Source organism: Amia ocellicauda, chromosome 2, assembly GCF_036373705.1.
Source record: "Amia ocellicauda isolate fAmiCal2 chromosome 2, fAmiCal2.hap1, whole genome shotgun sequence".
Taxonomy (NCBI): Eukaryota; Metazoa; Chordata; class Actinopteri; order Amiiformes; family Amiidae; genus Amia; species Amia ocellicauda.
In genome coordinates, this window is record NC_089851.1 from 4,810,523 (window position 1) to 4,838,159 (window position 27,637).

At 38.9% G+C, this 27,637-nt stretch overlaps 1 protein-coding gene and 1 long non-coding RNA gene across 2 annotated transcripts in view; both read right to left on the reverse strand.

The window, feature by feature from the left end:
- LOC136712261 (collagen alpha-1(XXI) chain) overlaps positions 1-27,281 on the reverse strand; it is a 41,277-nt gene extending 13,996 nt beyond the window's left edge. Inside the window, exons 1-11 of the mRNA XM_066688717.1 lie at positions 26,690-27,281; positions 25,944-26,109; positions 25,220-25,445; positions 24,305-24,478; positions 23,436-23,513; positions 22,008-22,019; positions 21,816-21,899; positions 21,502-21,555; positions 20,705-20,758; positions 20,560-20,613; positions 160-213 (exon numbers count right to left, since the gene is read on the reverse strand). Coding sequence (XP_066544814.1) covers positions 160-213; positions 20,560-20,613; positions 20,705-20,758; positions 21,502-21,555; positions 21,816-21,899; positions 22,008-22,019; positions 23,436-23,513; positions 24,305-24,478; positions 25,220-25,445; positions 25,944-26,109; positions 26,690-27,281 — 1,548 coding nt within the window. The remainder of the gene's footprint in view (positions 1-159; positions 214-20,559; positions 20,614-20,704; positions 20,759-21,501; positions 21,556-21,815; positions 21,900-22,007; positions 22,020-23,435; positions 23,514-24,304; positions 24,479-25,219; positions 25,446-25,943; positions 26,110-26,689) is intronic.
- On the reverse strand, positions 18,792-20,470 carry LOC136762881 (uncharacterized). Its single transcript, XR_010820924.1, has 4 exons — positions 20,417-20,470; positions 20,002-20,055; positions 19,725-19,778; positions 18,792-18,941 (listed from the first exon to the last, which is right to left on the reverse strand). It is a non-coding gene; the product is annotated as an uncharacterized LOC136762881 (long non-coding RNA).
- Positions 27,282-27,637: the final 356 nt, after the last annotated feature.

Sequence of the window (27,637 nt, forward strand, 5' to 3'; positions counted from 1 at the left end):
AAGAGGCAAAGTTTTTAATGATCCTCAGGATTAAGTCAATTAATGAGTGCAATTAATGAGAAAAAACAATATATTTGTAAGTGTAAATGGGCAATAACTGTCAATACACACAGGAAGGACATTAACTGCTAAAGACACGCCACAAATTACATCACTAACCTGGGGTCCTTGGGGTCCCGTTGTCCCTTTAAGACCTGGGATGCCACGCTCGCCCTGTGAGGGAACAGACGGCACCTTCTCATACAATGCAACTTATTCACGGTTTTCAATGCATGACCCTGTATGTCCATTGTTATATTTAATTCTTCCATTAAAACATCTACTGTAATGATGTGAGCAAAACAGAGTAGAAAATATCTAGAACGGGGGGATCTCTCTGCAATCTACCTCCATAAAACCGTTACATTTGACATGTTTTGTGGCTACTTGTGTATTAACGTGTATTAATGGGGACAGGAGAGCTCACTCGAATGTAAGACTCTCAGATATTCAGATGGAGGTGAGTTGCAAAGGCTATTGCACAGATCCAGCCCGCTCTCCTTCATGATGGTTTATCTGAAGCGTTCAGAGATCACTCACTTTGGCTCCCACAGGTCCAGGCCGGCCCGGCAAGCCCCTGAAGCCCTGATGAAAACAAGACCGATGAATGTACCAAGAGTGGATTGATTTGCATTCTCTTTTTTTATTATTACAAATCCTCTCAGACCGCAGGACACATTCATTTTTTAGAACAATACACACACCACTGCATGCAAACAGTATCAGTATGAACAGCATGCATGTTTTTTGAAAATCCTATTATAGCTTCATAGAATAACCAATAGAAACATATTATAAAGTTAACCCTAACATGAGCTAATACATTATTCAGATCTACACAACCTGATATAAAGTTTAATACCAGTTGCTACAAAAGACTGCAGGGCGTTATAAGTTTTTGCTGCTATTCTAAGCTGGTGGCCTGAAGTCAGAAATTCATTTTGGCTACATTTCAATTCACAGAAAGCTTCTGCTGGTGTTCTGCCAAAAGCAGATTGTTTGCATAGTATATATCATTAAGGCTACATAAGATCTTTAAAAACTACATTTGTTTCATAAGAAGAATTATAGTGTTAAAACAAGAATACAGTACATTAAATAGCATCGATCTGGAACTACAATAGCTTAATGCAATAATATGACGCATGGCTGTAAGACAAACACTAATTTATCTATTAAGAAGCGAATATTGATTCAGTGAAACACCCACGAGCTGCACAGTGATGTATGACAGACCCATTTAAAAGTAAATCACTTCAGAAATGGCACAAGGCAGAGAGCAAGCTTTCATTATTAGTGTGAATTGAATTAGTGACCCACATGCATTTATCCCCCAATCTAGTGTGGTGAATTACCATTCAACACATGTATCAACAGAACCCCCACACAAAGCTTGTGAAAAGAGACATAGACATAATGGTGTTATCATATAATCTGCGTCTCTTCCACAGAAATGGAAATCTCTTAAGTGTCAGTGATCATCGGGGGACAAGCACCGCCTATTCCTTGGACTAAAGCAGTTGTGCAAGTGTCTAGCCAGTCACCAGGAGGCGCTGTTGTTTATCCCAAGGCTTTTGTCAAATGAAAATCTCCTGGGAAGTCAGTGTGTGTATTTGTGATACAACTGTTGAAGAAACAAATACAATCTTGAAGAAAGTCCTTGTGTTATGTGGAAAAGTATTTATTCTAGAACAGTATTCATATTAGCAATTGAATTGGGGTATTATCTGGTGTCTAAAGCATCAGTCTCCTTTTGCAAGAAATGAACATGCTCTTGGAATAAAGGTCTATCATCTGCCTCAATCAGAATCAATAATAATAATTAAGAATAATAACAATGCTTAAGGGAAAGAGAGTTGAGTTCATTTTCTCATTCACCCCCGGTGTGTTTTGACCAGTCTGAAATGTAAAATATATCTGTGCTCTTTCTGTAGCTACTGCTGTTCCAAAACTAGAGAAAGTTCAATATCAGTCCCAGCAGGGGTGTGTTTTGTGCTAAGGAAGAAAAATGCTGAATCAGAGATTTAAATGAATTGCTGAAGCAGTGATTTAAATGAATTGTGTGTCACATCGGTAAACTCTAGCAGTTTTCAGAGATTAACTTTGTACCTCGCTGCTTAGAAATATGTTTCTGTCCCATTTACCACATGCACTTTCAGTTGGTAAAATACATCTTCCCTAGGTATAAAAGGGCCCATACATCACAATAATCTCCTGAAGGTGTACTGTGACATTTCACATTAAGTCTGACAAGGCCAATTTAAACAGAAAATACTGAAATAGGAGTCCTTCAATTCCCTTAAAACAGTAATATTATTGGTGTGTGGCATGAAACAGTTTTTCTAATATTACATTCTGCTTAAAGAAAACAAATCGCTTTACATGGGAAACCAGCAACGAGGCCCTGCTGGTTAAAGCCATCATTTCTCATTGATAATCTTTCAGCGGGATACCTGTAGAGGGTCACCATCCCAGGTCTTTGAATGCTTGTTTGCACACAACCTCCAGCAATAAATAAAGCACTTTGCATTCAGAGTACAATTACTATCAGTTACAATCAGCCCTTATTATCTTCTCCCAGATGCAATTAACTGCTTGAAAGATGGTTTTGACCTCATTTAAATAAATAAATCAAGAAATAAAATACAAATACATTTAAATAAAAAGTCTGTTTGTCAACTTGAAACTGGTAGACAGTAAAGGGGAAATACAAGATATTAGTTTGTAAGAGCTGTGATGTATCTCCTGTACCGTGTCCACCAATCACCTCCACTGTTGAAATAAAGTATCTTCTTTAATTACTATTGATTCTCTCTGGAAGGGCTGATATAGGTGGAAAAATAATGAGCTTCATGCATTAACAAGGTTGTAGTGATTTGGTTTGTTTTCCATTGTGTTTTGTTTCATTTTTTTGTAGATTGTTTACATACAAACTAAATGCCGTCATTCGTATTCCCAATCGCAGTATTGTGTAAAACAATCTCAGGGTAAGAGAAATACATCTGTACCAGAGTTGCTCATAGATTCAAGGTTGCTTGCCCTTGGAAACAGTATCATTAGCATATCGTCTTCATTCAACTTAACAAAAACTTACATGCAGGTTACTGATAAAAGAAATATGCACACTACATTATTTATGTTTTAATTAGTACTGGTATTTATATTCAGTGTCCATAAATCTCTTGTTTCTGCAAATAATTGTTTCTAGTGAGAACAGAAACAAATCCAATATTAATTAACAAATCCAAAAAGGCATCATAAAAATAAAGTTTGACAGTTTTGAGAGTTTGAGATCTTGCTATATGACTGGCAGAACATTTTTTTTTTTTAAATTAAATCTACTTTCAAGATAGAATACAGTTCTTCCTACCAAGATGCATGTTTTTTTCTTTAATGGAAACAAATCAAACTATCAAAATAAATTCATAAACTAGAAACAAAACTAAAATAAAGTAAACTTCAGTGGACTGCAGTGAAAAGCAGCTGCACAGCTTTGTTTTGAAAGCTTGTCAAAACAGGGCTTTTTCTACCCCCTCTGTGATCCCACAGTGATCCAAAGCCTGAAACTGTTAAATGCATTTTCATACCACTATACAGTAGCTAAAGATGTCCTGATTAAGCTGTGGAGGTTTCCCCATCAGGATATAGCTTCCATCAAAGGAGTGGGTGAAAATAACAACAATACCAGAAGCTAAAGTTTTACATCCTTTTTAAAAAAATTGCACGACAGCATTTACTTATGTTTTGCCAAAAGAAACAGCGCACTTTTAGAGGAAATACAGTGCAGTGGGTAGAAGATATTTTTATAATGGATGTTTTTGCATTTCTAATATCCCTTCAGCATTTGTTTTTGTTCATTTGCAGTACTTAACGACTACCAGAACAAACTGCGGTGCGGGATATATTGAACTGACACTACATTGCTAGCCTAAAATATGAGTTCATAGAAAATTCCTATGGTGCCATTTGGTTATGGGTCAGTGGGATGGATCATGGATGATGAATTCATGATCAATGCATTTAATGTTCTCCTGTGGACATATGGATACCCACCTATTGTACATCCATGATCTTTCAGTTTGATGTAATACCAGCTAAATGGCCATCTGCCTGGTTCATACACGTACATCTCCAGTTTCATTTAGTTAAGTTATGAACAACACATTGTACAGGTAATGGTTTAATCAGACTAACTGAAGTAAAATATGGCATATGTTTACCATGTAATTATTGCATTATGCCTTATATACCTTGTACAAAAGAGTATTGTTGAAAAGCATGTTGTGCTGGTGATGTTTTAGTAAGGAGAAAATATAGCATCTGAGGGTGTAGGTGTTCTTCATAATTCTCTGCTATTTGTTTTACAAGCTGTTCTACAGAAAGAGCCAATTACTGATGCAAACTAAAATATAATTAGTAACAAGATGGGAATCAAGCAGAAAATATAACTTTCGGCATGCAGCAAATAAGAAATAAAAAAAGAGGAATATAAAGCAACTTATTTAACAGACTAACCTTTTTAAGACCGCAAAAACCTTTACACTTTTAGTTTTGGGATCACTTCTTAGGAAACAGACTAATTTAACATCAATAAGAACCACATCTTTCAGGGCCAGGTCTTCCCCTGAGAAAAGCCTTGTGGGTAAAACTGCATCTAAACGTCTACATTTAGAAAGGGCTTGGATAAATAAAGAGGTCTAAGATAAATGGGGTGAAAAGTAAGGGTTATTCCCGGATGTAGTAATACTGGCTACTTCTTTTCTCTACAGGTTTGTCAATGTTGTGTTTAGATGCTTCTAAAGTAGTGTTGTTTAGGCTACTGTACATTGCAAACATTGTGGTAGACAATTATGAACAGATCCTTAAATGTCATGTGCGCATGTGCCAATGCACTAAAGTCATGTTTGACAAAGCGTTTTTTAAACTTTTTTTTAACGGTTTGTTATTAATTACACCAACATTTCCTTATGTTAAATGTATAGGTGTGTGTGCATGTTGTTAAACCCGATTTGAATTGAAAAGCAATTATATTTAATGGCATGGAAATCTGTAAGCATTTATTTCCTCGTGATCGTTCACATATTTTTCATCAAACCCTGAAATCCCTAACTTCTATATAACATGTTCAAATTAAAATCAATTCATATTCCTTTAGACAAGAAGCTGCACATGGAGAAAGACCCTATCAGACTTCTTCCACATTGTGTGTGTGATATAAAACGCCTGGAGCCCATGAAGGAGACTGGCAGACAAGATATGGGCCATTAAAATATGACAGGAACGGTCCACAGATGGGGAGAGAAACATCTGCCTTCATACTGATGATTCATTCATGGGAATAACTTAAAAATGCATTCTGACAAAAGCTCTACCAACATACCGCTTTACTAAAGGGCTGCTGTTTTTCTTTATTATTGTGCTGCCTTCTAAGGGAAGGGTGTGCAATGACAACTTCCTCTCTGAATGCACTTCCGAGCCAAAATAGCAAACTTGCCTATCCCTCACTACAACCGGCAAACATGCATTTAGTTATAGTTTAATTCTATTTATGAGGTGTATGTGGGTAGCTCATGAATCTTTATGAGGTTTGTTTTCATTCTCGTTTGTTCTTTGGTTGTATTATTCGTATATCATACTACAGATGAATCTGAACACAGGAGCACATCTAATGAACTGCTCAAATGTATTCACATGCTATTATTTCTCCGATCCTACAAATGAAAAGCTGGCTTGTATATATAGATCGTCTTTTTTTTTTCTTTTTACTCTTAGAAGCACTCTTACCGGAGGTCCTCCTTGTCCGTCTGGCCCGGGTTCCCCAGGGCCTCCTCTCTCACCCTGACAAGGATACAAAAAAAAAAATGAAATAAGGGAGGGAACTAAAATTCACAACTAATTAATAACCGAGCATATTTAACAGCAAAATCTTCAGAACAAACTGCCAACTTTGTGAGCATAAAAGATTGGAAATGAACAGCTGAACCTAGTCTGGGACGTCCGAACACCACTGGACTCATCTCCTCCTGGCTTCAGTGTCTCAGAAGAATTGCATGGCTGCTGATACTCTGATTTTCGCACACGTCTCAGGAATACGGTGATTTTTCTTTGTTATCCCCAGGAGTGTAGATACCAGTTTTGGGTTTTTAAAACTGTTTCTCTGTGGTTAAAGGTATCAAGTACCTGTGCGTCACAATCGTGTATGTGATCCATTTTATTTTACCAAGTAAAGAGAGGAGGGGAGTAAATGTACGGGCTGTAACCACAGGCATGCCTTTCACAGCGCCTTGCCTCTCAGCCTGCAAGCGACAGACCCTGTAATTTTGTAAAGAGGACGCCCCGATGACCATATCAAAACAGCTCAGAATCCTTTATAGTTGTCACTTTTGAAGCCGACAAATTCTGCTCTTCGTTGTGAGCACATGGGTTGGGCAGAGTCGGGTTTCCCAAATGTGGTTACGTTCTATATTGTTTAATTGAATGAACTGATCTCTGCCAGATTTTACCAGCAGAGTCTAAATCTGTACATCACAAAGTGTTAGTCATAAGAGGGATTGTTTTCACACACTTTATATTATATTAAATGACTTGCAGTGGTTTACAGAAACCGTATCAAGGGCATTAAGGAGGCCAAATCAAAACCAAACCACCAAATTTAAATCAGTAGTTTATTTAATTTATTTAGCATCACCTTGTGGATATGGTTTATGGAGATGAGTGCAGTGTGACAATGAGGGTGTTTTAGCCTCATGACCAGTACAGATAAGAGGATGCTGAAGGAATGAGTCTAGACCATAAAAGAGGGGGAAATTGGGTGTCTATGTGTATATATAAATACGTTATTGCTGTGTTTTTAAATTACATTGAATAAAAAGAGATTAAGGGAATTTAGTTCTTGAGAGGAGAGAGTGAATACATTTAACATACTTCGCAGGTCTGTCATTTTGATGCAAGATGAAAGGTAAACTTGAAATAGATAATCTGTGCTGTGGCCATTCATTTACTCCACCATTTATTCAGAAACCAAAGAAAACTTGAATAAATAGGTTCACTATTGCATCACGATAGCTCCTACCCTCTCCAATTCATGATGAGGAGACAATGTGTCATGAAAAATGAAACGCACTCGGCGACTGAAATAAAATATTGATGATTCGGTTCATTTCTTCCATCTTTTCAGGCTTTATTTTTCCAGATTGTTTCTAGCGTGGCCATATTATGTCTTCATGTCAAATATTACATTATAATTAACAATTTATATGATTAGGCTTGGTGACGTAAAATATATAACATTTGTTATAGCCTTAATAGACTTAAATTATGCTACTATGTTTTCACAATATGTCAAATGTTCACTGGCCTTTTCAAGAGCAAGCAAAGTTAATTGAATGTCTTTGGCAGAGACAGACTTTCATTTTGCTATATATCTAAGAGGAGTTCTGCCTCCTAATGTATGCAATTAATCACATTAATCATCATTTATTTATTTAGTGGCTGAGCAGAAAGGGGCTTGAAAGGTGGAGCGATTTCTTGAACATGTCTATCTTAAGTAACGCTACAATAATATAAATAAGCAACAGTGATAGTTCTGTAAAGGACAGCAGATGACTTAAACATGTCATTTTCCTATTAATGGCACTGTAGAAACGCCATTGGAAAGTGCTCAGCTGTCCGACACGTGGTCTATTTTGATCCTAATGTAAGTGAACGGCGCAATTTGTTGTGAGAGCAATCGTTTTGAAGTTAAATTCGTACCAGGAACTTGTTGATGTCTCATTCCTCTTCATCAGGTTTCATGCCATCATTCAACTTTCCCCACATTCTGTATCATTAAAATGTGAATATTTCTCCATGCAGGCACTCTAGGAGAGATTGCTTAAGTATGTACAATGCATATGTGCCCATTCATGTGTGTGTTGGCTGTTTGTGTGATACCGCCACTGAACGGTAACATGCAATGACAGACAGAGGCAAGGAGGTCACAGAAAATGCCAGCGGAAATGCGTTTACATGCCAGTATGTACCAATTCTCACATTAGAATGAATTACATCACCTACAATAGACAGAAAATATTAAATCGTCACATCTACATCTAAGCAATTGCATCTGCGTTCACATCCGAACAACCTTTACCAACATATTCTATGTTCAGAAGCACAAATTTACCTGTATTACTTTAATAACTACAGTAGAATAACAAGTGAAATATCAAATGAAAGAAAAGTACTATGAAACACTGATATTACAAAGTATTAAAATAATAACATATCCTGTGGACCGGAAAACAGATAGGACTCTTTTAACCTAAATAAATGTATTCAGAAAGTGCTTTATAAGCTTAGGAAAACTGACTCTACCCCTAAGGACACAGAGCTCCCGCAGTGTGGCCAAACATTAAAAGTTGGAGTCATGGTCTGAATGTTAGGTAGGTACACATTTAAAAATTCATAGTTTTTCTTGGTTCACAAAACAAGCAAACAAAAAAAGCTGTTTGATACAAGCATCGACAGGGGCTTAGAGCCAGCTTTGGCAGAGTCTGCATCCTTCCTATGACTATGAATATCATACTTCAGTATAATGTACTATATTCTTTAGAAGAAAAAACAAATCTGTGTGTTTGTCGAAACAGTAAATCCTTTCAAATGAGCTCGGTGGCTTCACATCTTAGCAAGCCGAAATCGGGATGTACTGAAATAGACCGGAATAGAAATATATGTTTGCACAAAACGGAGCCCATACCGCTTGGATTAAAATAAAAACCTTGCCATGGTTTGAATGTGAATACTTTATGACCCAAATAAGATGCAAGGGAACTTGTGTCATCTTTCAAGTCGAGACTAACACCCACAGGGACTATGGCTTATTATACATGGCAGTGGAATGAGTGAACAATTTTGATAGCAAAGATGCTGTGAGGGCTGAGCGAGAGGGGCTGTGGATTTCTTCCACTAGGCCTTATTCCTCATGATTCTCAAGAGATAACCACAGGCCACGAATACAACCCTGGTTTTCTGAAAAAGAGTACAACCCAAGTTTTCCAGGTCGCTTGTTGACCTGTTGGTTGCGGAAAGAGAGACGGGATGTCCGTGCGCTGAGGGAGCTGAAGCAGCTTTGCTATTAAAATCGTTCATGAATTCCACTGAAACGCACAATTGCCCATAGCTCATTTTTGGGCTGGAACATCTGAGTTGTGCATTGAGCCCATATGCAATACAGGCTCTTGGCAAACAGCACAGAAAATAGACCACTTTTTAAAAGCAAACAATTTACATCACTCTTCTACCTGAACACACACACAGTCCTTTGCCCTATATCTTATTTGACATCCACATTCCTCAAGAGATGTTGGCGATGATCTGCTCACACAAACTCATACAAACACATGACATGGTACTGCACATGAATATGCGCCGTCTCTTGAAGCTGCAATAAGTGTAAGGGGTCGTAGGCCTTCTGAATCTAATACTCACACAGTTTATAAAGCAATGCATGCATGTTGTGTTTAACCATGAAGGGAGGTAATAACTGATAAAAACTTTGGGAGGTACTGATAGTTGAAACAGAGTCAAAATGTTAATTTGCCCTATCTTCCAACATGTTCTGCTCTTTTGCACCCTTTTCAGGTCAGGAAAACGTTTCTTAGCATACTAGTTAGAACTGCAAATGTGTGCAACTAAGGTCAATGTAGAACCTGCCCTACAAAGAATAAACTCCACAAAGTACTAACTCTGGAGTCATGGGTTTAATTACTGAGTATAATACAAACAATTATATACATGTATATTTCAGATATCAAATTATTGTTTTAGTTCATCATATCGTTTAATGATATTCACCTTAGAAACACAACAATGCATTAACATAATGTTGCTTTTTCGAGATTGGTCATGGTTAAATGAGTTTAATTTGAAATGTAAACAATACCAACAAAACAGGAATTTACTGAAATATAACATTTCCTGTTATCTTTCATTACCCACAGATGTGTTCTTTAAATTATTCTCGCTCTCATAATTTCCTCTTTAGCTGAAATATGTGGATTGTGAAAAAGAAGGAAAATCAACAGATCACCAGCAATCCTTCAGCCAATGAACAGAAACAATTACACATGCAACACGGAAATGAAATATGAATGTATATATGCTCTGTGATTAAGGGGGTGCACTATATTCGAGACTCGGGCATGAATGTTATCTATAAATTCAATCTGAGCCATTGCGTTGTCTTGTTAAATTACAAGCCACCGCTCGAGAATGTGCAGACCATCAGCACTTTATTTTAGGAGACGACTTGTTTTTGAGGTGGTGGGTTCTCCAAATATTTCTGTCATATAGGCTTTTATACAACATTGGTAACTACAATCATATGTTTTTATAGTGCCTTATAATTACCCACGACTCCGCTATGGAATTTAGTCAAGTTTCTTCACTCTGTCAAGTTCTATTTGTACCAATTTATACAAACGAAACTTGTGCTACAAGAAAGACAGAAATAAAGTGACATGCTCCTCTCGGTGTTTTCATTCTATTATTAAACCTATTTTTGCTATTTGTATAAAGAGAACTTGTATATATATCAGCTCTTCTTGACCTTAGTTTGGTTGTCCAACTGGGCCAGTGCTCAATCTGTATGCAGTACCGGCACATCCCAATTTCAAGCATTAGTACCAGCCTTGCTAGATTGAATGATTGATCTGTTTGCGAGTTCTCATTTCATCTACATTTCTTAGAGAAAGGGCTTCAGTAGCAGTACTGTTCTCCAATACAGGTATCCAATCAGACGCCAATCTACCATTGTAAGTGTGGGCTGTTGAAAGCTGAGGCTAGGCGAATCGGAGACGTGTGGTCAGAGTCTGCGTGGGTCTGCTGCTGGTGTCAGTTATTTCCCACTACACACAGGAATCCCACTCTACTGTACGTACAGTACTGCACACGCATAAACACTTTAACAGACTACTGGCCTTCTTCCCAGTTCCGAACCCTTGGAGAAGCCCACAGCTTGATTGGGATTCATTTTACAGCAGGAGTAAATCTTGAGATGCCTGACCACATTTGAGTCACAAAAGTTGTTTTACATGCCATCACTAAAATGCGAAGTGAAGAGGAGGTATGGTCTGTGCACTGAATTATAGAGCTTGGTTGTTGTCGGTGTCTGTTCACCACCCAGGAAATCTGAGAACAACAATTACAGATTTAAATAAATGAAACAATACTAGGGTTACCATACGTAAAATAATTCCCGGACATGTCGGTCCGGATTTGTGAAATATCTAAAAATGATTTGCTTTGCTTGTCCTTTTTTCCCAACACTGAACTACAATTTCCTCTGTGTGTGTGTAACCCTTCCACTCTGGCAACGCTACAATTCGATCATATATGAATGATGTTTGCATATTTTAAGCCTTTATGAACAACAATTGGTCATTAATAAATTACATCTGTAAAGACTTCAAAAACCAAATCAGGAAGGTTTTATTTAGTTGGGGCGTGAGATGTGAAGGGAGAGCGAGTCAGAGGACAGAGTTTGATAGGACAGCGAAAAGATGCAATTACGGAGGGCGATTTTTATAGATAATCTACAGTTTTAGACATTTTCTAAACCGTGACCGCAGTGACCGGCGCGGGTCACAGCAGACTGGACACCTTCTCAAACCTTCTCAAATCACTAGTGGTTAGTTGTTATGGTTTCTTCATAGTTTTAGATAGTTTGTACTATTTTACCTTGTTATAGTGTCAAAATGTATTTTCATATAATCATGTTTTGTTTCTGCAAAGTTATTTAATTTATAAATGTATTAACAAAAAACAAACACGCAAATCTGTTTGAAAAATAATAATAAATAAAACCAGTATCGGAGTGTCCTCTTTTTTGAATGTTCAGATATGGTAACCTTACACATTTGGGAATATATTTTAACAATTACAGGAGACCACAATGTAAGATAATGCAACTAATAATGTGTGTTGATCTCTTTTGTAATTGTACAGACTGTCCGGTCAGTGAGTAAGTATGGAAGGAGGGCACATAACTTGCTCATTTAAAAAGTCAGTGGACACTCTTAATTTGGAGACTAAATACATTGAAAAGACAGAGAATCTGAAGCATTTCCAGCTAACAAATCTCCAAGAGGGGACGTGACATTACAAAGAAAACTGCATTAAAAACAGATCCTATAGTATGTGTCAGTGCGATAGAAATTGAGTCATCGAGATGTTTAAATTACAAAAAAAAAAAAAAAAAAAAAGAATAACCTTTGTGCACCCTTGGCTTGCACAATTTACTTTATGGCAATCTACAGTAAAATTGTTTTTGAAAATCACAAGTATCTCTGGAACATCTTTGAACAGAGCAAACAAACCTCATCCTTGGGTCTGTCATGTCTACCACAGCTCTCCTTTACACATCCCTTAATCACAATAAGCTTTTGCAAAGCTAGACATTAAATCATTTTCAGCTCATAAAAAAATTATATTTTACCAGTATATTTTACACACAATAAGAAATAGCTAGCCGTTTAAGAGCTCATAACAATCAAAATGTCAAATTAAACAAATTGTTAGTTCAATAAAAGAGCCAAATTAAGTAAATGAGAGACTCTGGAATGAAATCAGAGGGCACTCGAGTCCCAAGGATCAGAAATGGAAGCCCTGCTGTTGAATTAGACTAGATACAAAAAGCACTGATTATTTTGCAGTAATAATGCATTTGGTTCTGTGAAGCAATTTACATTTGGATTATTATTATTATTTTAAATATCATTATTATGAAACATTTTAAATTTAGCACGTTTCTATTAGTTGCATTTTACAGAGACTGAAAAAGTCCCACAACAAGAGCATGGCGAGTGCCTAAATGTGTAATTAAAGACCATTTAAAAATCGAGATTTACTCCATAACTGAAAATCCTGCCTAATAAAATTATTTCCAACCAAATCAGATCACTTGTTGATCTCTTGGTGGGTAGCTAATTACTCTTAATGATGTTGAAGGGGCTGGGAAACTGGTTTAATGCAGAAACAGGATTTGCTTTTAGTTCAGTTTGTTCTGTGGTATGCAGTAAAGGAGGGGAGTTTGTGTAAAATAAAGTGAAATTAAAGGACAAGCAAGATGGGGTAGTTTGAATTAAAACACTCAGTAGAAAAAATAAAATCAATTTATTTTCATGAATTGGAGCCATGGACCGGAAATAAACATCTGTACAACATGATCTATCTTCTGCAGGACAAAACCGTTTCCTGAAGAAGGCAGTAGGTGGCAGCACTATGAACAATAAGAATTGGGAAATAAAATGCAAACCTACAATACATTTTGTGTACTGAAAACTGAGAGTTGTTGCCACACAGTATCCGGTATTGTCCCTGGCTGCACCCTACAAAATGATTGTTTTTTTATTTTAACCATTAAAACATTAACACATAAATCGCCCCACACCCATATTATACAATCGCATTTTATACCTAGGACATGCAAATTATTACCAGGACTCTCATGGTATATATATATTTAACTCCTCATTTCAAAATCATGGTCATTTATAGTGTTTTTATATCCACTTGAGATCTTAATTTTAAGGCTCGTTTCAGGATAAGTTACAATTGTATGTTTAAGTAGATCAGTGTATGTTCTTTGTGTTATATAAATACATTGTTTGCACAAAAATCTATATTTTTCAGGATTGTGTATACTTGGGGTATCTTTAGGAGACATTAATTCGATATGCAAATCTTACACATTTAAATTTCTTTCAGCACCTAATCCAAAAATGATGCGTTATGAGATTGCATAGATTGTTGTGGACACAAACCTTTGAGATTCTCAAAGCCTGTTCGCACAACTGTGTGGAGGCCGGTCTCTGAGGATGTGCAAATGTGACTAAATTGAGGGTATAGAAGGATCAAACAGGGTGATATTGCTTTTATACCAACACATGCAACCTTTAGATGCTTTATCAACCACTGTGCCCTGCAGATACAAAACAGAGAAATATGAAGTCAAAAGCAAAGGGATTATGTCACATATGGTAGCTATGATGTCTTCAAAGTCTGCCAGTAATGCTAGAGAAATGAAGATTCTCTACATATTCTTAAAAAAAATAAAAAATAGAAAGTCTGTTTAGAGCATTTGAGCAGTCAGGAAGCTTCTTCTTTAATAGAAGGAGTCTTTATTCAATGTAGGATTTGATTGCTTATTGTATATAGGTTTACATGAGATTTCTTTTTCTCTTATTTTAAGTGATACAGCGAATACAAATAAACAAAATGAAAGAGCATATGTGCCTTAAGTTTGTTTTTCAACTCTTAACTTCGCTCCATGTTCACGGTCTATTTATTCATCTGGTTGACTGTGCCATATTAACATGTAAGTACAGTGTCTAAATATACACGGGACGCATTTGAAAAACTGAGGGCATTTTCGTGGTTTCATTAAGCTCGGAATCCTGCTCTGCTTCCCACATACGGCAGCATTCGCTCTGGCCTCAGCCTTTGATGTCAATAACACATGACGTGTACAGGAAAAACGATGGGCTGCCACTTTCACTCTGCCTTGTACAGAGCGGGATTAAATGAAGGACTAAAGCTCCCCGTTTTGACTGAAGTACAGCTGTGCGACTCTTATTATTTCCCCAATTGTGTTTGTAGGTGCCGGCCAGGTCAAGGCAGTTTTATTAAACCTCCCACTGGAAACGCTGCACAACGTGAGTGGAGAGGAGTTGTGACACTCTGAGAGAGCAGACAGGCACATCGGAGAACATCAAACCTGACAGCACGTGGTACGACCAGCCATACAAGAGCGACTGATTTTGCTGAACGAGGCGGTTTAGTCATCCTGAGATGTGGCCCTGACTTTGCAACAACAACCAAAAAATGAAAAGCTCCTGTTTGGGCCTGTGAGACACCGTCCACGCTGCCTGATGAGGGGAAAGTCAGGTTAAGCAGAAGCAGAATAAAGGTCTGATGCACAAACATCTTCATTAAGGCGAATATAATATATATGCGACTGAAAAAGTACATGTACAAAAGTTCTGTAAAAACTAAAAAAGTTCAACCTGCTTTACTTTAATGGTAACCAATGGATACCAGAAAAGTGCTTTGCATGAGTCTTTTGATAAATAAAATCTATAAATAGCCCTGTGTATGACAGTATTAGCATATTTAGGGTCTATTTTATTTGCAAAAAGAAACATGTCTGCCTCCCTGGCACTGTGCAGGCCGTGAGTGGATGTCTTGCTTTACTCCACTGCATTTCAAACCCCTTTCTTTGACATCTGATTCCAATGTCCGCCATAAAAAAAAAAAAAAGTATACTTATCCTGTCCAGATTGATAGCTATATCTGCAGTCAAGGGCTGTTCCCGTGACCAAACCACAAGCGCTCCGAGCCAAGACAAACTGATCCCTGTGTGCTTGTGCACAATCTGCGCATAATATCGGCCTGGTGGCGTTTGGTGTCTGGAGAAGCCCAGCCCACTCTCCCGGAAGACAGCAGCACGTGTGCATTCACAGACACACACACCCAGAAGCACAAGCATGTGAAAGAATGACATTACGCTCATTCACCGATTTCCTAATTACACTGAAATCATACTGAGCTTGCCTGGCCTTTATTTCCTCCTGTTTAAAACCTCCATGTTGCCATATGACGAGCGGGTTCTCAAATTCGCAAATCCAAGTTTGTGTTTTCCACACACCCCTGGTGACCGTGATCCATGCCTAATCATAAAACATTGCAGCAACAGAACTCAAATAACTTAGCACAGTTTGCATTTCATTTAATTTTGCGGAGGTGGGGGTTAACTCCCATGGCATGTTTTTGTGATCACCTTGTCCTGCCACAAGCCCCCATGTTTTTTCGCACTGAATCAGAGTTTAAAAACAAACATTTGAGTAGCATGGCATGGGGGAACACACAGCCCCTCCTAACCCTGCCCTCTGGCACTTCTATAGTCCATTCTGCATTTTTCTAAACCCAATAATGGCCACTTCACTGTGAAAACGCAGTCTATGGGTCTGCCCGGATTACTAGTATCTTTGCATCTTTGAACATATAACCGCCTCCTCTTTTAAAGGACACTGATATAGGCACTGATAAAGAAATTGTCTCAGTATTGAAGTGGTAATTCCCAGTGACCACATTTTATCAGGATTTGTGCTTTACTACTTAGGCTGAAAGCCAGATAAACCTGAGATCAGCTTATGCTGGACAAATTGTACATTTTTAACTTCCTGGATACTACAATGTTTGCTTCTACACAATGGGACCCTATAGAGATGTTTGTTACATTTTTTAAGTTATGTTAAGACCAGTCTAAATCAGATAGTCATACAACACATCTTTCAACACTAGGCCTCTGCACTCAAAAGTGTCATTAATCTTCACTAACGCTGCTTATCAATGGTTTAGAGACGTCGCCGTAAGGAATGTCAACAACCCAAGATTAAAGCTTCATACACTCAACTACGTCAGTAATGAAGATATTTTAAAAACAAGATAAAATGTGTCCGCCAGCATACCACCAATGCCAAACACATTCAAAACCAAAGCTTTGTTTGGCATCTATTCCTGTAGTATCTGGTTTAGAGAACTTAATATGATCAGGTAGGTGTAATGGATATTTCCACCATTCATCCCCTTGTGTTACTTCCAGAAGACCTGTGGTTTGGACCAATGATTACAAATGTAATTTTATAAGCAGGAATAATGTGGTTTCCTTATTTAGGAGAACAATTTTGCTCTGCCTAGCTTTTTCAATTGTTACCGGAACACCTAAACAGAACAATTACGACCTACACTGCTTGGCCAGAGATGTAGCACATGGTGGGTACAATGAACGATTTCACACATGGATTTAAGTCTATGCAGATGTTGTACGTGATGAGGCGAGGAGGGATGGTGGTGTGGAAGGACAATGATACGCTGGGGAACTGGGAAGGCCAGGGAAGGTTAAAATGTCCCTTTCCCATTGTGCGCATCAAACCAGCAGAATATAGGCCTGTGACATTATGGTGTGCTCAAGCGTAAACTTGCTGTATGTTTTGATTCGCTTTCCCAAAAATATGCTATTCATTTACAATTACTGCATACCGTATTCTTTCAGCGAGCATAAAACCCACAATCAAAACCCAGCTTTCAACTTGACGGCAATGCTCGGTACTTGTTCCTTAACAATATTCACTTCATAATTTCCCAATGCGATCTATTCATACAAAGGCTTTTGCTACGAGTTCTGCTCAATGGCACACAAGATGGCAAGATACAGGGCCTACGAGGATCTCAAAGTAATGCCAAGGGAAATTATTAATGCTTTCATCTTTGAAGAAGTTCATTCATTTCCATCCTCACACTGCCAAGCGAGTTTCTCTATTCTAAGATAAGACCATGCATGACAAGGGCTTTTTTCATGTATTCTAAATAAAGACTATAATCCTCCATTCAGTCAGGTTTTATTTAGTCTAGGGTTGAAGAAAATACTCTTGTTAGGGGGAAGGAAAAAAGTTTGACTTGTTCCCAAACAAAGTAATGCAAGGAGTGAGGTAACACACTGCAAACAAACTCCCAGTGTGCGTGAACTACCAGAATAAATATCTTGTGATGCACGTCATGTACCAGCACTGCCAAAACGTGTGCAAAGCACACCTCCGACGAAGGAAAATATTTTTCCTTTTAAATATTTGACATGTTCCTGCCATGAAAGGCTCGAAAGAATTTAGCAAGAAAGGGGCGGCTCTGTGACAATGATGCATTTTCAATATAACACGATGTTTCCCCCCCCTTGGTCTGAAGTACTTGTCTTGAACCCTACAATCATCAGTATGTTTTCCATTTCCATCCTCCTTGAATATACTTATTGGTAAACTATATTGTGCGTTTTAACTAGTGCAGGTAATGCATCTGTCCCTTGTCCATGGCACAGTGAACTCTCGTGAGTACATTAACATGTTTCAAGAGAAATCGGTTGTAGACGAATTGTAGATATGTTTAGCGAAATAATGGCTGCAGGGCAAGGTCATTAGCCGTCTGTCATGACTGGGGAACAGCCCGGATTGAAATCCCAACAAGGACTGTCTGGAAGAGGATTGTCATTAAACTTTCCTAAGAGAAGAAGCCACAGACACTAAGGAAACTGTGAGAGTATCATCTATGACTGGTTCCACAAACTGACAATTAATCACATTCAGCAACTCATTGAATCACTGTCACATCACTGCCCTTCTGTAATTAAGTCAAAGGGTGGATCAACAATCTATGAGACTTCAAAAACGACAACAAAACAAAGTTTGCATTTATTTGGTCCAATCATAACATTAGAAGATTCCAAGGGTGATGTATTTTAAACACTATTCTCTGTAAGAGCTATAGAACAACAGTATCACCGATTTAAACTACAGGGCAAACAGAGCCATTTCAAATTCTATAAATGGTGAATAGATTCACACATCTTTTTTACAATTCTAAGCAGATCAAAGTACGCTACTTGAAAGCAACCACTTTGAAAAGAAGCATAGTAGAGGATTTAAATGGATAAAACAGTTTTTGCTCTACAGCCCTGTACTGTAGTAAAGCATCATGCATGGTTTAAATTAAGCACCTACACTATCAACAGGACTGTGCTTATAAATGTGTCACACTTAAAAGTTCAGCAGTTTTATTGGGAATAATATAAACCAATACACACAAGTATAAAATGAGTGTCAGGCTAAATTATGAACAAAACAATTTTGAAACATGGCTGTGGCTTCAGAATCTTATTTTGCCACTTTATGGGGTCAAGTGGCTTGTTGCTTGAAATAAAATAGGTGAAGGTTAGGTGTTATACTACATTATGCAAGAATAATAGCGATCGCGTCTCTGACCTTCTGTCCCATCAGTCCAGCGAGTCCGTCCTTGCCAGGGTTTCCAGGTGATCCCTATGCGGAGAAAAGAAAACGGCGGATTTCAGAGAAGTGGCTTCGATCCCTAACGCTGCACATGCTGAAGTCCTTTCCCCCTGCGCTGGCCAAGTCAAACATCATTCAAATAATTAGGCCCATTTTCTCAGACGCCCACACTTTTAAATGCAGACGGAGATGTCGGAGAAATTGAAAAACCAGCGAGACACTGAAAACTCACGGCCTCTGAGGAAAGGGGCATCATTACAAACCATAAAAATAATAACTTGACCGTGCTGACAGAGAACGTGGATTTATTTTGCAGTCATCAAATGAGTGAGACTTAACGCCACGGTAAACACTTCCTGAAGCTACATAGTGATAGATTACATTTTTTATATTCACATTTCACAAGCTATTTTATAAACCCCGGGGTCCCCAGTAGCACATAGCTCTAATCCGGGATGATGTATGACACGTTACACGAGTCCTGAATCCAGAATATCAAAAGAAACATGAAAAGTGGCAGCTGTTTAGAGTTATGAGATTGAAAAACGGTCCAGGATAGATTCTCTCAATTCCACTACAGGCATCTCCATTGATTTGGAGAGATGTGGTCCTCGGTGCTGGTCCCCTGGTGAAAGCCTGTCTTCTGGGAGCCATCGGGTCACCGAGCAAAGGGGCTCTTGCTTATTTGCCTTTATTCTACTTTATTCACATCTGGCTTGCAGCAGTCAGGTGACGCTAAAACTCAGAATGACTTACTGTAAAGGAGGAATGGAAAAAAATACCGCACACATTGATAAATAAAAGGTATTTTACCGCAGGTCCGGGCTGACCGGGAGAACCAGGTGTACCCTTCTCGCCTTGAATTCCCTGGGAAAACAATTGAAATGGACAGAAACCTGCAAGTGAGCGATTTGAATGTAAAACCAGAATTATACGATGTCCTAGTTTGACATTTCTTAAATTAATATTACACTCGAAAGAGTACTGCTAAATAAAAGCATCTATAGAACTATATTTTAAATCTATAAACACTTGTTACAAAGCACATCAGGTTCAGCAAAAATCTGATTTATATTTATGTATTATTTACCTTTTCTCCTGGTATTCCAGTAATGCCCAAGTTTCCTGGTAACCCATCTGGTCCCTTTCAATTATAAATAACCAATTTCAAATGTAGTGAAATAATTAACAATAGAATCTGTAGCGCTTGATGCTCTAGGTCTAAAAAGTACAGATTTAAAATGCATTTTCCCAGAAATTGTCCAATACACTATTGTAAATGTACTAGTCAACCTATAAGTACCAAAACAATGAGAAAAATCAACCTCTATTTCACCCCCAAGTAAAATCACACAAACTGTATAAAAACAGAAGGAGCTACATTATACTAGCCAGTACAGTGGACATAGTGGTTTGTTTTACTATGGTTTACCTTACAAAACAATGTATTTTGTAGTAGATCCACCAATGCTAAATCTACAGTTCCTAAATCACTTAGGCCTTACCATTGGTCCTGGAGGCCCGGGTTTTCCTGGAATCCCCATTGGCCCTCTTTCACCCTGCACAAAACATGCAATCAATAACAAACTGATCGAGACACACAAATACACGCATTTCTCATAACATTGATGAGGTAAGAAAACCTTACATTGACGCCTGGTAATCCGGGCTCCCCTGGGGACCCAGGCAAACCTGCTTCGCCCTGCGGATGAAATAAATATTTAGATGAATAACGGATTCTAGCCTGAAATGATTTGTCAAGCGGAAATCACTGGGATAAGACGGTCGTTCACCTTTTCCCCTGGCAACCCAGGTGTTCCTGGCGATCCCGGCTGGCCGGGGGAACCCTACACAAAAACGAGATAATGAATCACAACACTCACAAATGAGCTTCAATCATCATTGTGGACTAGAATTTGTGACGGCTTCAGGAAAGTCGGGAAAGAACACTAATCCCTTCAAAGGAAGTTATGTGCTAACCATGCACATTTATAGACATTTTTTTTTTTTTTTTTGGTTCGGCTACAAATACTGTGATCTGAGGGAATTTGGAAATCTGAGAGGGTGCGTCTTTGAAGAGATTTCATTAAAGATTTAAACCTATGAAGAGGAGAAAGAGGATGAGCGAATCTGCAACGCAAAAGTGGGTGAAAAATAAAAGGTTACCACACTTATTGCAATGCTTTATTGATTGGTGACCAGTAAACCCTGTTATTGGTTAATGTAATAACTTTGCAGAATTGTTTGTAAAGGCAGGGGTTCTATACATTTCCTGTCGAGGTCTCGGGATATTTACGATGCCTCGATCTTCCCAGTTCTCATCCAAACAAAATAATGACATTGCCCACCGCTATAGCAGGCATCACAAACAATCACACTGATAGAAAGGCCCAGTGTACTCCATGATCTGGAGAGGTGGGACACCAAGGCTAAGTGCAAGATAAAGAATGCATGCCAGTCTGTATCAGGCCCAGCCGTGTCTATGCAGCGGTGCTGGGTTCCCCTCCTTCACCTGGGCCTTCAAGGACAGATACAAATCGAGGAAGCCTTACCGACAACCAGGAGGAATGGGATATTGGTCAGTACTCACAGGCTTACCCTCAGCACCCTGGGGACCTGGCTTCCCCTTATCACCTCGGACACCCTGGATTGAAATAAAATTAAAAAAAAAAAGTTTTACTCAAACATCTATTGTAGATTCATCTGGTGGAGCACAGACCTTCTACGCTAATCCTACACATTCTTCTTTTCTTCTTCAAATAACTTTATCTAGATCTCTGGAACAGGATGGTTGTAATTAAACAAAACTTATGGACCCTCTATTGGCCCCTTATTCACTTTGCTTTGCTCAATATTTAAATTGCGGCGTTTTCAAAAGGTAGACACTCCACGAGTCCAGCCCACCTTTGGTCCAGGAAGGCCGGGAAAACCTGGAGACCCAGCAGGGCAATCACAGGGGTCCTCGGCGGGCAATCTGTCCAGGGGGCACTGGGTTTAAAAACAAAACACACATCAACTAACAGGGAATGTGCTTCAAATGTAGGGACTTAAAATGTACACACCAAGTAAAACTCAAGTGAACTAGAAGGTACTCACCCTCTCATCATCCTGTAAAAACAGAGAGAGAAAGTAAATAGAAACATTTTCTCCAAAAACAACTGGGCTGTCATGGAACTGCACCAGTCAATAAAATCCATCTTGGTATGAATTACATTTCTGCCCTGGACGGTTGAGTGAATCTTGGCAGATCTTCTGCATGTGAAAGGGTTTTTTAAATTACATCCCGTCAAATGGCAGACTGGCATATTCCCCTTGTTAGATCCTGAAACATATCTGGAATGTGCACTTGCAAGGTAAACCAGACTTCACTGGCAAATACTATATTAAATCAGGATCTCCACCTCAATACAGTGAACATTTTCCATTATATTGTATTTTCCATTACAAGCAGCGTTTCAAATGTTTAGTCTTTTGTGTTAATCCCACACAAACACATCATAAATGTTCACCTTTCTTTCCTGGTTTTGATATTTTCATTGGAACCGACATTAAACGGGAAATAAAGCTGGTGCTACCGGACAGCTGGAAGTACTGAACCCGAGTCCCTTGAGACGTTAAACTAAATCCTAGGTTAGCCAATTAAACTTGGATGTGACCAAGAAAGCCCTAAAACAGTCTTCGGTTTGTACCTGTTCTCACATTGGTGGGGACCGATTTATGTATTTATTAACAAAAATCTAAAGACATAATTCCAGACCGAGACATTTCTACACCAGTATCCTGTCTTTTTGGAATCACATCTGCTCTGGGAATTCTTAAGAGCAAAGAATAAAGAAACACATTTTATATTTTATAATAACCCATCAAAAATACATATTTTTACAGTAGTATATACACTGACATGACAGCTGCTACTAAAGATCAGTTTATGCAACTACAATTCTTTACAAAATCAATGAATATTACACTACTGGATACTCCCAGACTAAATTACTTAATCTAATACATAGTAGAATATAGAATATATATAAATAATAAATCAAAAGGGGCCTCTAGCGCATTCAACAATAAAGCAATTGACACCACAGCTAATAGAAATTCAGGTGTAGGAAAGCTAATAAAACAGCACAGGTCTTGGGAAAAAATAAAAAGATCAAATAGAAAATCATTTTACATGGATTTCTTCTCATGTTCAATTCTCTCCAAGTGACCATTTGTGAGGTGTACGCAGAATTGACAGCATGATGTCTTGAATAAATGCAGGAACATGGGTAGCCTTTTTTCTGCAGGTCAATATAATTAAAAGCTGAAACTACATTGGAGTGTGGAAAACAGAACAGGCATTTCCCATGGCTGAAAATCCAGGTGTCTATACAGTGTAAATAGATGTGTTTATTTTTGCACTGTGAATATAAAATATGGTGGAGCAAGGCGAGTTAACTGCCGATGTACAATGCACAGGACACGCGCCGCAGTAGAGCGGGGCCGGTTTCCCATTGTTGAATTCAGAATATAAGCTCTTACCACGGAGTAGATTTCACACGCCGTCTCTCTCTCACTTTGTTCGGGGTCACAGTAGAGTCTCAGCTTTTGTAGCTCAATCTACACAATGAAAAACACATCCACATCACTCGTATGCATTATTGAAGTCTTACTGAATAATTTATGAAAATATATACATTTCCATTTTGTAGAATACCCCTTTTTGCATTCAATGGTATCCATCCGCTGTTTTTTGTTGTTTTGTGACGTAAACAAACTATGTTCAGTAAAACTTGAAATTTCATCTGTTTTTTTTCAAACTACTGCTCAAACTGCACCCGCAATACTACTGTTGTATAACATACCTTGCTTACTATTAATATAATCTAATGCATTTTTATATATTCCACAAGACTATAGTGGAGATACTATAACACAAAATGCTAGGGTATATTGTCAAAAGTGTAGAATTGAGAACAAGGGCAGTGATGTTCAGACTGTACAATGCACTAGTTAGAGATCATCTGGATCCTGTGGACAGTTCAGGGCTCCACACTTCAAGAAAGATATCGCTGCTCTAGAGGCAGTTCAGAGGAGAGCAACCAGAGGAGCTTTTCCAGATCAGCAGGGACACACGCACCCAGGGACACAAATGGAAATTGGGCTTCAAGGCATTCAAGACAGAAAACAGGAGACACTTCTTCACACAGAGAGGCATCACAATCTGAACAAACTCCCCAGCGATGTGTCTGAAGAGACAATTTGGGAACATTCAAAAACAGACTGGATAGGATCCTTGGACATTAATGGACACCAAACAAGCATGATGGGTCAAATGGCCTCCTCTCGTTTGTACACTTTATGTTCTTGTGTTCTATGTAGTTTGCATGGCTCTCCCCCCGCATACTGACCGGTACAGTTGCCTCCTTTTTCACTCGCTTGGCAACCTGAGTCTTTCCGTTGATGTAGATGGGAATGACCTGCTCAAGGGGCTTCTCCTGAACTCGAACATCGTCCAGGAAGCAGGCAATGAACTTCGTTTGAACCAGCAGCTTAAGCTGGTGCCAATCTTCATCAAAGAGTTTCTGAAGCACAACACAGCAAAGTCAGACTAGCTCCTCAGTACACATACACCTCTGCTAAAGCACTGTAAACACGAGTCACAAAGGCAGTGCAACAACACTGTGCAAAATGGTGTGGTGTTAAACTGCAATGGATGCATTTAAAGTTTAAAACATTGGCCAGAATTATCCTTGTCTAGACCTTACAAAGTTTTTTCTTTCAATATTGGCTGTCAAATAGTGCATCATTGTTGAGACCTTGATCAACTCTGATTTTCAAACTGTCCAAATCATTAAGCTCAGCATTTTCTGGAACAAACTGGGAAATGTAAGACCTGGTCAGGTAGATTTGTGACAGTCGGTCAGATTGAAATGTCATGGCGAGTTGAAATGCTTAATTCATTCTCGGCCAAAGCACAGTTTTCTTCTGCATATGAAGCCAGAAAAGAGGAAAATTGAATATTTGCTGCACTGTAGCTTTTGGCCATAATGTCCAGATAAAATATACTAAGGGTATCCAATGAAATTAGGGAAATTGCGAAAACAAAAATAAAAGAGCTGAATGCTTTAGTGTTTTGAACTTTTCCTGGCCAATTAATGGTTTCACTGAAAGCTGCAGATACACTTAATTCAATATTGAATTAAATAATGAGCTTCCACATAAAAATAGGAAGTAGAAGAAAGAGAATAAGAATATAGAATAATAAGAAATGGAAGAAACAGAAGTGTGTGTGTGTGCGAGAGATCAGTGGGCCTTTGACGAACCTTCAAACGTCCATTGTTAAAAACGATGGTCTGGATCTCATTGCTAATGCTGGTTGTCGTGAAGGTAACCGATTTCTCTCCGCCGTTGATGGTCACCGCTGCCTGAAGAACGCCATCTTTGGACACAATTCTCCACAGGTCAAACTTCTCTTTGTTGGTTGGCGACTTTAATCGAAGGGTGGACACGAACACGTAGGATGGAGGAAGGCCCTCCGGAAATATGTCTCTAGAATTACAGAAACCAAAATAACAAAAGGAAGGATGAATAAAGGGATCCAGTGACACAGTGAGGAATTTATAGCACAGTGCAGGATTATGTGCAGGATATTCTTGTTTTGAAAAGAATAAATTATATGTATTGATATTTATGGAGCTATAAGCCTCTTTACAGAACATTAGAATCACTTTTAGTTTAAGCACATGAAACCTGTACCTTATCTGAACTTATTCTCAATATAATTTATCTTTTCCGTGTTAATATAGCAATTTAAATCGTATAAATCTTGTGTTGATGCCATTGATTGGCTCTTGATTACATCTCGAGATCTCTACCCAGACAACCTGCTTCAAATAAACTCAAAATTAATGGTGAGGAAGTGAGCAAGCATTATGCAATATATTTTAAGTGTGATCTTTTGCATATTTCTTTAATATATGGTTCTTCCATATGGGCGTTGCTTGACACCCAGGATGATCTAACAGGAACGGAGAAGAACACACCCACCTTGTGTTCTCCGTGATGTCCAGTTTGGTGCTAAGTAGGAAGGCTCCCTTGGACACCAGAGATCCCTGTACTTTCTCTGCTTTTTGGTGGATTTTCATACCCAGCATCAACTCAAAACCCTTCTCATCACGGGAGGCCACGGGGATCCTGGTGGGGCACACTGATTCTGGAGGAAACAAAAGGCCAGGAGTTTGTTCTGTTCCTTCCCTGACCAGGACCATCCTTAGACAAGTAAAATACCGCATCTGGCACATGTCCACTGTCCTGTCCCTCTAAAGTGCAGATAGCTGTGCTAGTGCCCATGGGATGATCTTCATAACTTGGCTAGAGCTTTGTGGGTTAAATCCATTATCGGTTAGTTTTAAGTTTGTTTTGCTTTACTCTAATTGCAGTAACAGCTTTTCAAAGTTGAATACTGAGATCTGTTGTCTTCCTCTGCTTCTTGCAGACTAAGCAGAACTCTATGGTTTGGCCCTGGCGGTGCAGTTTTCTTCCAATGACTGTGCACAGTTCTAGTGTGGTGGTCCCACAGCCCGAGTCGGGCAGGCGATCAACACATCGGGCTGTGGGATCACCACACTAGAACTGTGCACAGTCATTGGAAGAAAACGTCCTCAGCATAAACGTGTCCAGGCTGAACGTGCATGATCTCCACCACTGCAATGTGCTCCAGTTACATTTGGTAGGTATAAGCAGCCTTGACACATTTCTATTAACCCTACACATCAACATTTTAGAAGATCTACCTTCACAAAGTTTCTGTTGCATGGTCTCCTTGATCTTGTCAATGGTGGTGTAGTCCTCTGCAAACAGTACGTAGGTTGAAGAGGGCTTGTTGGCGATGGACACCAGCTCAGACTTGGTGATCTCGGTGCCCACTCCCACCGCAAACATGATGATGTTCTCGGCCTTGGCCTCCACCGAAGCATCCTCCACATCATCCTGGGACTTCCCGTCCGTCACCACCACGGCGATCCGGTTCTTGGCTGTGTTGGTCCTTTGGGACGACGGGAAAACGTGATCGGTGGCAAACTTGATGGCCCGGCCGGTCTGGGTGTTTCCTCCGAGGTAGTTAATGCTGCCGATGGCCTGGATGAGTTCCTGAGTGCTCTGGTGTTTACCCAGAGGGATCTCCAGTCTGGGGGTGTCGCTGTACTGAACAACTGCCACCTGTGTGTACTGAGAGCCCACGTCGAAGCCACTGGTAATGTTGATGAGCCAGTTTTTGGCGGTGTCGAAGTCTGAGTAGCCCACACTCCAGGAGCCATCGATGATATACACCAAATCATTCACTGCTGTTCTGCAACCTAAAAACAGGAAATTAGAGAAGGCAGCCATCATAGTCATCTTTAAAGAACTATTATAAACATCATGTTTGGAGTCTTTTGTGAATGAAAATAATGTATAGAATTCCACAGAACCTCCTATACATATTCTGTACAGTCCCATAGTACTTTCTATAAACTCTTGCAGTATCATATAGGATGTTTTTGTAAAAGACTTCCTGCCATGTACGTTTTAGCAATACGTCTTTAGAAACTCATGGAACTTATTTACTGCAAAGCATTCGATTCTTGTAGTGGTTGACTTGAAAAACGTTGGAAACTAGTGGTCTAAAATGCTTACTAAATACAAAGGCATTTGTTTAATGTGGATCGGGTCAGAAGGGATGAGACTCGTTCCCATCAGACGAA